We start from the raw sequence: 14,519 nt of genomic DNA, 5'->3' as shown, positions 1-14,519 counted from the left end.
ATAGTTCCAGAGCAAGATTTTTCAAAATACATGTAACATTGGCATTAACCTAAAGTATTATTTAGAAATCTCTCACATTTAACATAAAGGAAAAAGGAAAGAAACACTGACTCTAATATCCTTTATTCTTTCCTTCTGTTTTATATGATAATGCCTAAGTCTTATTAGGTGCGTATCATGTACCAGGCACTGCACTCAAAGTCTTAGAACGATCAACTCGTGTAACCCTCACAACAGCACCATGAGGCACCCATCTTTTTCTCCATCTGATGGGCGGGAAGTTTAGAGATGTGAAGTAACTTGATCCCACAGTGAGGAAGTGGCGGAGCCGGGATTTGAACTCAGGCAGTTTCTGCTTCCAGAGCCCAGGGTCTTCGCCATCACATTATACTGCCTTGGTCATGTTTGCTAATGCCCCTTAATTTCAACAGTTTGAGTGGAAAGAAAAAAAAAGCAACTTAAAAAAATACTTTGACCTACGTCTTAAAGTCATTCATTGAAACATAAGAACCTCCTGACTCTTAGATTGTTTTAACAGATGTAAAAATAAAGAACTGTCCAGTCTATTTCATCCACCCTCCAATGTAAGCCTCTCATTTAGGAGGCTCTTAGTTTTCTCAAACAACATGTATGGTCAATTCTTGACTACACATCCCAAAGGATGGATTAGGTGACAAAGATAACATACTACCCGATAACTGAAACTCATGTAATTTTGGAAAGCAGTCTAGAAATCTCAGAATCAAAGATAACCATTTACTCCTCATTCTGCATGCCATCTTTACACACTTGAAAATTCCTGTTGGAAGCCTGGACTTTGATTAGCTGGCAGAATAAAGGGGCATGGCATTGTCACAGAAAATCCAGAAGTAAGCAAAGACCAGAAATTCTCTCTTTCTGAATCTCTGTTCAGTGTGCAGAGAAAAGCACTAGCGCTGATTCTGATGACAGTGCTGAAAAAGAACTCACTAGCTTCAAGGAGCTGAAAGATGGCGAAACCCAGAAAGAATGAAAAAAGTGGTACTGGTCCTAAGTGTGCTGAGAGCTCATTGAGGAAAAACTCACAGGCTGTAAGACAAAAGTTGTTACTTCCTTTACGATTTCAGAGATACAAGCATGTGAAGTGGAGACAGACACTAGTCGTTAGATCCTAGAAACGGCCACTGCCAGACTGGTCACCAGTGTCTCTCTAGCCTCTAATGGACCTATTAAAGATGAGATTTATAACTCAAGCCTAAATTATATTAAGCAAGGACAAACTCTGATTTTCAGTAAAATAAAGCAGAAAAATGACTACAGACGCTTCAACTACTCAGGTCTTCTATTTATCTATTCAAAATAAAACAAATTCATGTAAAAAGTCTGATGATATTAAGTTGCATCATTTAGTCATAACCACCTTTTTCTGGATTTAAGTGCTAATGTTAGAAGATACCATATATATGATGAATCTCTGTGACTTAAGTGATACCTTAAAATCCAAATCCCTTTGACGAAGCAAAATTTTATGATAGAGTATTTTTACTCCTTTAAAATGATCTAAAATATTCAGTTGTTGATATTTCCGTATTTTGAGTTGTAGATCATATGTTCGGAGAAGAGAGGAAAAAGAATCAGCTTTTATGTTCATTAGCGTATCATGGAAAATGACAGCCTCAAATACACACGAGCACTGGTTAATATTCTGCCAACTCCCTCTGCTGTAGCAGAAATCATAAAAACAAAAACAAGGCACAAAATGGAAAAAGGACTTTAAGTCAAGTGAAAATATTTCATGACACTGTAAGCTTTTTAAAAAGACATTCAGTCAAGCATGAAAAAAATAGCAAATAATTACTCCCCAAATAAAATATAAAAACAATTTCGCTCCAACACCACTGAATACACACATACACTTCATAATTTATAGCCTCTTTTAAGAAATCAGCTAATGCAATAATTAACTAAACATTTTTAAAGAGATGGAAAATTAAGGGGGAACACGTACATTGATTCATATTAAAGAAAGATGTCCCTAATCTTCTGTTTCAGATCATAACAATTTTCACATTAACTCAAAACCCACAAGACCTTCAACACTGTGAATGGGAGGTATTCTTTCTATTTTGATATTCTGTATCAAATACTGCAATAACATTCCGACTATTTTGATAGAGATCTACCTTAAAAGCACATTATTTTCCTTTGAAAGGCAACTTCATCAAAAACACTACATGTCCAGAATGATGAAATTTAACCATTCATCCTGACCTGAATCAGAGTTAAAGGAGGTTGGAGAAAAAGAAAAAAATAATGGTCTTCCTCCCATAAATCTCAATCCTACTTCCTGTTTTTTCCTTTAAATTTAACCATTTAAAAACATTAATAATTCTGCTATATTTCCCCTGGAGCATTCTTTATCAAGATTAAAGAAGGGCTTGTTCAGAAACAAACAGGATACAGGAGCAATGGTGCAGCTTCCAGGCAAGCTATAAATAGCAACGGCATTTTCAAGAAATCTTGTGCTGGTGTGTAAGTTGCAGTTTAAACATACAGTGCAGATTTTATTACAATGGTGTCACCAAAACTCATTGTTACAGGAGAAAATCGATTCTTACCAAATTTTCTTGGTTCCTGGCTGCTATTTTCTGCTCCTCTTCTGCCCCATTTTTCATGTATTTGACCTCTTCCACCGGTTTGATCCTATACTCATCTGAGTACCAAAAAAAGAAAAGACATTTTATAACTTTTTCACAATGGTACAAAAATGTCAGTGAGAAAAGCCCAGTAGCGTAATTTGTCAGAGCCTCTTCCCTGCGGCTTTTACTTGAAACAACCTGGAAGAAGCTTAACCAGGCATTTTGGATCTCTTTATGAGGCGCTCTCCTCTGTCTACAGGGAAGAGCTCGGCACCACGAAGGCAGCTAATGAATGTGGCACTGCCTGGTTCTTTCACAGAGAACAAATGGTGGCAGAGGAAACAGAGGTTATCCCATCTCTAAAGACTATGGAATCTACACACACCAGGGTACATCACATATGGTCTAAGGGAGATTTTTCTAAGGGAGATATTAGTTCAAAAGGCCCGTCAGCAATTTTCAGGAGTACATTCACACCATAATTTCTCTCTTTTGGAAAAATAAAGGACTAGTTACAACTAAGGAGTTTAATTGACCAAAAAATAGATATAAACAATTGGGAATTGAAATTTTCCTATTTGTGACCCCTATATTATATGTGGAGCAGGCTGCATTATTGCATATGCTAGACACACACACGCACACACATTTTAATTTCATCTCTCTGCAAAGTCACAAGCATGAAGAGCCCTAATATCCAATGGATCTAATAGGTAGGTACATCACTCAAGGCTGGAGAGTATAGTGGACCACGGATGGGACTTAGACTTCCCAACAGCCAGAGAGTACGATAAATCCTAATATCAGTATACATCAGAGGACAAACTCAGGAAAACTTGCAGCTAAAGCACTTCTCCAGAGTAGAGGTTTGATGATGATGATAATGACATTTTCATCAGATTCTTGTCAACAGGAGATGACTTGAGCAAACTAAGGTCAAAAACAGGTATGACTTTGAGTCACCTTTGATCCAATTTGTCAGAAAAATTACATAAACCGTGGAATTAGAAAATTTCATCAACCAATAAACTGATGATTGCCTACCATATGGCAAGGAATAATGTGTATAATAGGCTACCTGAAAGACAGATGTCAATCTCTAAGAAAGTTGGTATTTCAGTTCAGGAAGATGCAATATATTTGCTTATTGCCTATGATTAATTTGGTACAATGACTATATTCCTATATAATTTCTTGCCTTACTATTTATAATAACATTTTCTATATAGTTCCAAGCTTCTTCATGCTATCCTTTAACACATTACCTCCAAAAATGTTTGTTACAGTAACATTTCTCCAAGGAATTATGCTGTTCAAATCTTTTTCAAAATTATTATCCTTAGAAAAGTAATACAGTTGCGTACATCTGAGTAAAGACTCCATGTTCATGGCTAAGGCAATTGTTGTCTCCACCTGATAATTCAAGGTAGTTACCGATTCTGCTTCTTTTTAAAGAAATTAGAAAGACTGCTGTGAGGGCACAGTAATGACCGCTTAGGAATACCAAGTCCTAAATGTATTAACAAGTTAATCAATGGATTCAGATCCACAATTACAACACACAAGAACTTCATACTCCAATGTGGTATTCGGAAGAGATAAAAGTGAAAGTAAACTAACAAAATTGGCACATTGAATTAAGCATTATTTACTCAGAAGTTGGAAAAGCACTTGTTGATAATAAAAAAAAAAGACACTGACAATTATGCCTCCAATACAATTACACAGAGATAAAAATATAGGAAAAAATAATAGTTAAAGATGGGCCTCCCTAACCAGTTAGGAACACTAATATTTATAAACCATGGTTCACCAGGATAATTAGTAACATTTAACTGAACTGAACTGTGATCTTAATTACTTACGGTGAGTCTCTATTTAAACATAAATTATACACACACGCACATATACATATACATATACATACATATACACATTTTAAACACAATTCCAGGGGATCCCATGACTTTTGTCTATAGGAGCCAAACCCTCACATGATAGAACGGGGAAAGCACAACATTTTAGGATCTATGCAGAACCTTCTAAAAGAACCTTCCAAAAGAAGGCCCTTTGCCGGCTGCACAGCAAGAGGTCTCTTCCAGAGAGGAGCTGTCCCTGCCTTGCCCTCTGTCCTCTCCCAGCCGCCAGCCACAGCCCACTGCAGTTGCTCTCCGGGCAGCAATATTCAGTCTTTATTCTCTTTTCATCCCTCCAGGGAATGCAACTGAATTGAAAGTAGTAGACACACTATTAATATTTTTCTAATATTTTTCTTCAATAAAACGGAAAAGCTGCTGGCTACAGGACTCTCAAAACAGCATTATCCCAAAGCAGACTTTTTAAAAACACCAAGACAGAATCATCATCAATTTAGAAAGAGGATAGGTTTTAGTGTGTCATTAACAACCATGGTTGGCTAGCCAAGCTGTTGGAGGAATACACCATGACTGGATACAAAGAAAGAAAAAACAAACAGCCACAGCTACAAAGCCAGCCCTGCCATTCTTACTCACACAACAAAAAAAATCCAACATGGTATAAAACAAAAAAGCCAGCAAGACCCTTCGATAAGCCACAATTTGTACGAAGTAAATACTAAAAAATGGCCTGTCAAATTTCTCAAAGTCTGGTGCTGGAAATGAAGATGTCCATCTGGAAACAGGCAACTCATCAACAAACGTGTCACCCATTTCCATGGTGATGCAGCCATCAAGGATGGCACTCGCCAACGGGCCTGTGTGTGGACGAATGGAGCATTTCAGGTTATGACAGTGAAACAAGCACTACAGAAATCCAGTTTTCCTTTTGTTTAAGGAACGGGGGAACCAACGTGGAACTTTAGGCTCCCTTAATCAGATCCCACGCTGGAGGCAATTAGCACAGCCACTGTTATAAGCCAGAGGCCTGGCAGCAGAACGATGTGCCAACTTGATTAAGAGGAGGGAGAAATGAGACCACCTTCTTCCGGCTCCCTCACACCTGTTCACAATTTTTCTTTTCTTCCTGTTGATCTTGTCAGGTGGCTTATTAAAATGCATGTCAGGAACAGTAGGCTGAAGCCCTGTTCCGAACCTGCTTCCATTCTCTCCACGTAAACAGTTGCAGGCTGTGCTAGTCAAAATAGATCTGGGGTAAGAGCAAGGCCTTGGTGATATTTTTAGCATTTTATTCCTCCGATTGCATCAGAGAAGGGCTGGACTGTATTTGTGGCAGCTCCCTCATGCTGAAGACACAGCTTCTCATCAAATCTCTGTACCTCACTTTTGACATAAAGTGTATATATATAGCCAGCCCTGGTGGTCTAGTGGTTAAGATTCAGCGCTCTCACCGCTGCAGCCGGCTTCGTTTCCCGGCCACGCAACCACAGCAGCTGTCTGTCAGTTGTCATCCTGTGGCGGTTGCACGTTGCTGTGATGCTGAAAGCTATGCCACCAGTATTTCAAATACCAGCGGGGTCACTCATGGTGGACAGGTTTCAGTGGAGCTTCCAGACTAAGACAGACTAGGAGGAAAGACCTGGCCACCCACTTCTGAAAACTTGGCCATGAAAACCTATGACTAGCAGTAGAGCATTGTCTGCTGTAGCACAGGAAGGTGAGAGGATGGTGCAAAAAGACCGGGCAGGGTTCTACTCTGCTGTCCACAGGGTTGCTGGGAGTCGGAATCGACTGGAGGCACTGACAGCAAATATCATACATATGTATATAATATTAAAATTTTTAGAGCTAGAAGGGGATCAATTGGATGGACTTGCTCTAGGCAGTATGGAACCATCCCCACTATCTGGATCTGGTCAATACATCCACTATCAACAAGTCATTGGCCCTGTCCCAGTTCCCCCAAGCTTTGCAGAGAGAAGATCTGTTCCAGGGTTACATTTATAATCAATGGAACTGACTTTAAAAGGAGTCAATTAGAGGATGATGAGTGCTGGAGTGAGTTTATAATGCCAGAATTTTAAAAAGTTAACAATTTCCATAAATGTACATATTAAATGGGGAAGGAGGAAGAAAGGCGAAAGAGCCGTGTGAATGCTATTCTCTGAGGTAAGAAGGATCTTGCAATTATTTTCTAAAACAGTGAAATTTGCATCTACTCTGACACTTTCTCATCCAGTCTTCTTTTGATCAATGACATATATATGATAATAAATCCCCTATTTTCCAGGACTGTTCCAATTTCAAAAACTCTACGTTAATGTCTTCATATCAAAACAGTACAACATCTAGGAATCTTAATTGAATGCTCTAGATTGCCTCTTCATCCAGAATTTGCAGGGATACTCTGGTAGACTAATTATTACTATATGCTCAGCAAAATATGAGGGCTTGGGAAAGGAGGTGCAAGAAGGATTTATAAAAACTAACAAACCAATTAAAAGAAACAAACTACTCTACCTTATAGCACAAACTCATTTCTCCCATTGAACATCTTGTCTCCCAAACTAAATTAGAATCCCAAAATCCTGGTACAACTTCAAATTCCTGCCTAGAATCTTTATTTCCTTACTTGGTGGGATTCTTTCAAGAGATGAATATTCATGATGGCTAAGAGCTTAGCCTCTAGAGGTAGAATGCCTAGCCATATGGCCTTGGGCAAGTTACTAATCCTTTCTGTGCCTCAGTTTCTTCATCTGTAAAATGGGAATATTTATAGTACCTCATCTCGCACACACAGTCGCATGTATATATGAAAACACCTGAAACAGTGCCTAGTCCCTGGTAAATAATCAACGTTAGCTGCTGCTTTAGAAAACTGCTGGTTCTGCAGGGCACGCTACTCCTAATGCACAAAAGCCATCAACGTATAAAAACAAAAAGCTTAATGTAAACATCAATAATTAATTTAACCAAGAATTGTGACTTAACTATGTTAACAAATGAGGAGAGAGGAAGTGAGAAGGTGGTTTATCGTCTATAATAAGCCTTTAGTATGTTTTTCAACTTTGTGCATATATCACTTTAGTTAAAATATAAATAACTTTTATGATTAGAGAAAGAAAAGTGATTTTTATTTAAGTGAAACCATGGATACAACAAAATAATGCTCCTCTATCTCCCTTTATTTCCTCATTCAATTATCGCCATTGGCACCGCTCCCAGTCTCAGCTCTCCTTGAGGGCACAAGAGTGAACAGGTGAGAGTCCAATTTAGAACAGGCAGAATGATTGTTTTCAAGCATGAAGAATAGAGGCTGTTCTAAAGAGAGCAACTGTGGAAGGAACACCTTTTTCTTGAAGGACAAGGAAGCAGGACTCTCCAGCACTACAAACCAAAGATGCGTAGGTGTGTCAATTGCACTGGGAAAATGTGGCCTCATACTTCGGAGGACTCTGATTCATCCGCTGTTTATGCCTCCATCAGTTTATTCATTCAACAAACACTCATTCAACATCTGCTATGTGCTAAGCCCTGGTCTTTCTCAGGGGCTCATCCAGATGCAGTCCATTATGTGGATGGTGCACCTGTTTTTTTACTCAAAGTATCTGGCTCACAGAAGGTGTTTAATAAAAACCTTTTTAAAAAAGAGAAAAAATCCAGAGAGTTGACCTTAGTTCACACATGAATAAATATCTCCTCTAACCAGTGCTTCAGTCCTGTTTGTCTCAGAGGTCCTTTTTCCTTTTCCTGCTAGATTCTCCAAGGAAGAAAAAGATCTCTAACAGAAAGCAAAAAAAAAAAACCAATACTGTTCTTTGCGTTTTTGCATACAAGGGCAATGGGTGTGACACAGCTCTTTCAAGTCCACCTTTGGTCTGTGGACGTCCTCGATATAAAATTCTTGGCTGAACTATATTCAGCCTTTTGAGCCAAAATTTATAATATTCCCCTATCTGGAATTTCTTTCCATTCTCTTAGTTGATTCAAAGACCATTCTAGCCCAAGTCTCAGTATCTTTACGAAATCTTTTTTAGTCTCTCTGGGCTACAAGTACCTTTTCTGCCTCCAAATTTCTAAAGATTTCACTTTCACTTCTAAAACTTGCCAAAAACTCCCTTGGAGTTATTTCCTTCACATGTGAAATGATTTACACTAATTGCAAACTGCTCCAAGCTTTAAGATAAAACTGAATCTTCCAAGAAATTCTTATAATTTTGGACCCTGATATGGAACATTGTTGGGCCATTGTTTCATTCAAAGATGGCTGAGCTACAGCAAGTCAGTCCACATGTTAGATAAAGACTTGAAACAAGTGGCAACACCGAGTTTTTATGACAAGAGTTCCCGTAACCACATGAACTTGTCTCTGCTTTACTCTTGTGAAGGCTTTGCACAAACTGCAAGTTTCTAAGTAAAGATAAAACTAATTACAATAATATTTATATCATGGGGAATACCATAGATAATACATAATACAAACAGAAAATACTATCTGTAGCTTGGTTCAAAATTCAGCAAAAGCCACTGAAGCACAGAAAATCACTTCGACTTTCTAAGTCCAGCTGCTTTTCCTTCAAGAAGAACATCTCCAATACCTGGGGGGAAGAGCTGATCACTAGGATGTCTCTTCAAACCACAGCTCCTGCCCTCAATTAACTGTCTCTTGCTCTCCCCCAACCCTCAGCACCCACAGATTCAAGAGCCTTCATTGATAAGAAGTGCTGGGATGGCACAGAGGGCCAATGCTTTTATGTCCCACTAATGACACAACCATTTGGAATTGAGAATTTGCAAAAGTCAGACATCTGCTTGGCAATTCAGCTATCGGTGCAAATGAATGCACTTGAATGTAAAAAACCGAAAAGTCAACAAACCCCAATATCTGAAAGGCTTGCACTTCAAAGTGCATTTTCACACAGAAACTACATAAGAAGGGACAGTTTTATTTCCAGGTGACACCATGGAAACCCATTTAATCGAATGTAGCTGAACCATTCATTAAGAGCACCAACAACCTTGGTCCTAGGTCTCGGGAGGAGGTGGTCATGTGTCCAGGGAGGCAGAGAAGGAGAGAAGGACTTCCTTCTCTTTTCCTTGGTGTAAGGCTTGAACTGGGCTAATCTTTTAAACAGGTAAAGTTTGTCTTTGATGTCAATCTCCTCTTCTAAATCCATCTTATATCTCCCCCAAGCTTCCAATGCATTCTGCAGCTTTCCTAGCCTCCACTCCCCCCGCCTCTATGGCAGCATTCCACTAAAGCCTGTCTCGAAGGTCATTTTTCAAACTTAAATCTTCTCAGCCTTTTTTGGAGGGCCCAAACAAAAGATGATTCATGTTAAATTAGGAATTTCTAATTGGTGCACTTCTAAGGAATGTAACATAAAGGGAAAAAACTGAGGCTGGCTGTGTGCTGTGGCTGGGAATGGGCCGAGGGGGCCACAGTTACTTTGCAGGGCAGGAAAATCACCATTGGCAGGCCAGTCTCACCGGCCTGTATCCTTTTGGGGGCTGTGGGTTGCTGCTGTTGATCAAATCTGGAACATTTTCAGCTCATATTTCTCCCTGCCTGCCTTCCCTCCTTTACATAGCTTTTAAATGGAGGAGCTGTTTGACTTCACGGCCCACATTCTTAACGATTGCACCATTGTGCTAGGAACTTGTCTCATCTCTCCTGTCATCCTCATTTCCAAAATACAGTTTTGTGTTTCTTATTTCTGCAGCAAGAGGTCAGTGCCTCATATCTGTTGGACTGAAGAGAATTTGGTTGCAGGGGCATTAAAGAGCAGAGAATTGTGAAGGCTTTGATGACTTCAGCATATCTAACCCTGGTTCACTTCTAAACTCTCCTCATCTGGAAAGAGTTTATTCAGCACAGTCTGAGAACCTACTATGTGCTGGGCTTGGGACAAGCGATGCAGGGTAGGGGAGGGGAGGGGATGGAGGGGGCTGGGAAACAGTGCCCAAGGAAAGGCAGCTGTCTTGAAGGGAAGGCTCCTGCTCTGAGAACCCCTTTGCTGCCCGGAGCACATTCCTCAGCACACACAAAATGACCACATTCCACCCTGCCACAGTTCACCAGGGCTGAACTCTAAATCTGGAACAGCCTTACGCACAACGCAGAGACTCAGCTGAAGGACTTCATCTGCCACGATCACTTCTCTGAGTCAGGCAGTCCCTTCATGATAACTACTGCATCTTCACTTGTAGAAAGTGATTTCGTCCTTTCTCACGTAAGAGTTACTATTAAGCAATTTCCAGGGTAATTATAAACGGTCCATTCTAAATGTTTTGAACATTTCTAAAACAAGGCTTTGGTGGACTTAATATAAAATATTCTTAGTTCTTTTCAGAGTTTGTGCGAAGTCAACCTAATAAAGAAAAGGTAATTTCAAAATAAGATTGTTTGATACATTAAGTTCTGATGGTCTACAAATATAAGTTGTTCGAAAATTGCAAGCAGGAAAATTATGTTTTTAGACTTTATATTTGTGGAGATTAGACATGGAGGTGAGTGGCCACTGTGTTTCTAGGGGAAGTATGAAGATTGCATATATTTGTACATATCTCCCTTTATGATCTCATAATCCAAAAATGTTAATGTCCCTAAGACAGCAATTCTCATATGCCTATTATATCCTTATTCACCAGTGGAAACCTAATGCTTGTTTATATTTGAAAACCAGTGATAAAAGGCCTTGTGGTGGTGCTGGCTCCATGTAGTCTTGCTTCAGTGGTGTACCGCTCATCTCAGCACACCCTCACTAATAAAGGATATTACCCTTTGGAAAAATATGCAATGGAGGGTGAAAATGATATCTAATTATTATTATTTTTTTTTTTTTGGTGAGGAAGATTGGCCCTGAGCTCTTCCTGTTTTTTTTTTTCTTGAGGAAGATTGTGCCTGACCTAACATCTGTGCCCATCTTCCTCTATTTTGAACGCAGGACAGTGCCACAGGATGGCCTGATGAGCGGTTTGGAGGTCTGCAACCGGGATCCGAACCCACGAACCCTGGGCTGCCAAAGTGGAGCATGCGAACTTAACCACTACAAAATTAGGCCAGCCTCTCTAATTTTTATTTTAGTTTGACATTTCAAAATTTACTAGTGATACTGAATACTTTTTCCATATGTTGGTCATTCACTTGTACTTCCTTCTTGGGAAGTATCTCTTCAAATCCTTTTCTCTTTTTTTCCAATTGGACTCATAGCATTTTTTTTATTGGCTCCCATGAGTTCTCTGTAAACTACTCCAATTTACAGACACATTTCTGGCACAAAAAAGTTTGAGCAAAAACACCTCTTTATTTTAGTTCAGACCTGAGGAATGGAAGGAAGTACCTGCTTTCTGTCCTTGGGTCAAGTGCTGGGCTAGCCTCTGCTGTCCTTTCTGTGTTTCTTTCCTTCAGCAATATTTATTGAGCACCTACCACCTGCCAGAGAAGGCAGTACTCAGTCCTTGGGCTATGTCTAGGAAAGCAATGCAGACTCCTTCTAAAGGAGCTCACGGCCAGTGGGGGAGGATAGAAGAAAATAAGGAAGTAGAGTATAGGGTGTCTACACTATGAGAAGCATGTGTGTGGCGTGGCTGTGACAGGGATAGAAAGGAGGAACCCCCTACGCAAGGTTGGGGAGAGTCTTGGAGGTGGTGACATATCTCAGTGGAGATCTGAGGAACAGTGTGTGGGAAGGACAGGCTCAGGCAAGGGGACAGTGAGTTTAAAGGCCAGAGGGAGCATGGCAAACAGGGGCAACTGCAAGTAGTTCAATATGGCCAGCACACGGAATTCTAGGGGGCATAGAGAGATGTAAAGAGAAGAGGCTGTTGGGGCCAGTCCAGGAAGAGTCAGGCTCCATTCTGAAGGGATATGGACTCCTCTACCAGTGCCCAGCATTGAAGCCACCATTATAGGCTAAGCATGTGTCCTCTGGAGAGATCCCAACCACCTTAACCCAAGGCTTTCTGCCTCTAATGGAAGGCACAGCAAAGACAGAACGTACATTGTGAGATGGACCATTGGTTGAGGAAGGTGAGGAAGAACACAAAGAAGACTGGGAAAGAGCCAGAGAGAGGAGACACAGAGAGTCTTGAGAGAGTGGAGTCTTCATCCCGGAGTCAGTTGGTACTGACTGAGGACACTGGTGGGGATAGAGCTTAAGATGCAACATCTGCCAGAACCTGTTTCCTGCAGCCCCCCACAGGTATGCCTTCACCGGGGGATGGGGAGGTATGTGGCCCTCAGAATAGGGAGTGGTTGAGATGGGGGTGCGTAATCTAGCCTAGGGGTCAAAGAGAATGCCACTGAACCTGATCCCAGACCGTTCCCCTTTGACCAGACAGCAGTGAATCAAAATAGACTAGTTTCAAAGGCTTTTTTCTCTTTTGGATCTACCTTTGTGACGTCCCAGCTGTGTGCCACAGAAGCAGAGTATATACAGACCTCTCTCTGAGTGAACTGAGTGTGTGCACGAGGTAGTATGGTCTCTTAGCATTCTCAGGGTCTTGTCCATGTTTTCGAGAGGACAAGACAAGAGCTGCCCACAGCTGCAAGGACAAGAGGGTGATAAAGTTTCTCTCACTATTGCACCTTTAATAATTAAGACTGGACCTGCAGGCCCCATTCTTGAATCATTTAATCATTTCAGAGGCCAGACAACACATTTCCATCATTCACTTGAGGTTCATTATTCAGTGACCAGGGAACTATTATTCAGTCATTAAGGTCCCTGGAACATTCATCTTCTGACAAGTTCCTACAAAAGACATACAACCAGATCCAAAGCCAGCCAGGACTCCTTTAGGAATGCATATGTAGACCAAGGCTTTCATACAGGGAGGGGGGTTAATATCTATATCGTATAGTAATAATCCCCAACCTAAACTGAATGAGCAGCTGAGGAGGATTCAGAGCCGCCCCCGAGAGGGAGGGCATGCATGGGTGTTCTGACAGCAATTTATCAAGGTTCTTCACAGCGCTGCTCTGACTCTTCTGTGGTGCTGGTTCTCCACCCACCGCAGAACCGCTGGGACTCTGGAGGAGTGGGAGGCCAGCTGTGTCCTCTCTGCTATTCTTAGTGGGGTTCCTGTTACCCTTGACAATCACTCAAGGTAAAAGCCAGCCCAGTCATCTGTCCTCTCTCTGCTTTGATTTAATCTTCCTGTCAACCCTATGAGGCCGGTATCATGACCCCCTCTCTACAGCAGCAGAGATTAGTCCTCGATTGGCTGGTCAAGCAGTAGTGCTGGTTCAAACCCAGGTTGGTCTGAGTCCAGGGCCAGGCTCTTAACTACCAAGTTGTTATTTTTTGTAAAACCACAGAGCACAGGAAATAATTACTGTGGGACATGATACAGGCAAAAAGTATGAATGGATTTGGAAAGGATTTGGACACATTTGTAAGTCACTGAGATATGAAGAAAAGTTATAAAGACATCTAGCCCTCATGGGTCACGTCAGGGAAAGGACTAGACCCTCCCTTGTCTGGTCTCTGGAGCCTTTATCAGTGGAAGACACCATCCCTGGGTCCCTTAGTTAGGAATTAATATGCCATCCAAAGTAAGCACTGGGAAACTGTTCGTTAAAATGGCCATTTGACCACCACTGTGTCCAAAAGAAAACTGAAGGTTTTCTCCAATATACAGTATATTACTGCAATGTCTTCACAAAACTTGTTATTTTGAAAGATAACTTCATTTTAAGGCCTCTGCTATACTACTACAACTTTGATATATGATCTTAATGTTAAGACCAAGCAATAAATCAAGGATCTCTTCCTGCACTGGAGGAAGGAAGAGGAGGAGGACAAGCCGGTGGAGGATTAGGGAAAGGAGGAGGAGGAAGAAGAGAAGGTGGAGGCAGAGGGAAAGAAGGAGGAGAAGGAAGAGAAGAAAGAGGAAGAGGGGGATGAAGACAAGGAGGAGGAAGAGGAGGGGGAGAAACAAGAGAAGGAGAAAGGAGAGCTGTCATTTATAGAGGCCTTTTAATGTTCTAGATCCAGTTCTGAAAATACGGCACATAACA

General features: G+C 40.9%; 1 protein-coding gene across 3 annotated transcripts in view; it reads right to left on the bottom strand.

Moving 5' to 3' along the window:
- The window catches only part of C5H1orf21 (chromosome 5 C1orf21 homolog), a 210,244-nt gene that overhangs the window by 96,757 nt on the left and 98,968 nt on the right, over positions 1 to 14,519 (bottom strand). For all 3 annotated transcript variants that reach the window (XM_070267862.1, XM_001490773.6, XM_070267861.1), the window contains exon 3: positions 2,598 to 2,692. In XM_070267862.1, the coding sequence (XP_070123963.1) occupies positions 2,598 to 2,692 (95 nt within the window). The remainder of the gene's footprint in view (positions 1 to 2,597; positions 2,693 to 14,519) is intronic.

The sequence above is a fragment of the Equus caballus genome, chromosome 5 (assembly GCF_041296265.1).
Source record: "Equus caballus isolate H_3958 breed thoroughbred chromosome 5, TB-T2T, whole genome shotgun sequence".
NCBI classification, from domain to species: Eukaryota; Metazoa; Chordata; class Mammalia; order Perissodactyla; family Equidae; genus Equus; species Equus caballus.
The sequence above is the reverse complement of the archived record's forward strand: the minus strand, read 5'-3'. Positions and strand labels throughout refer to the sequence as shown.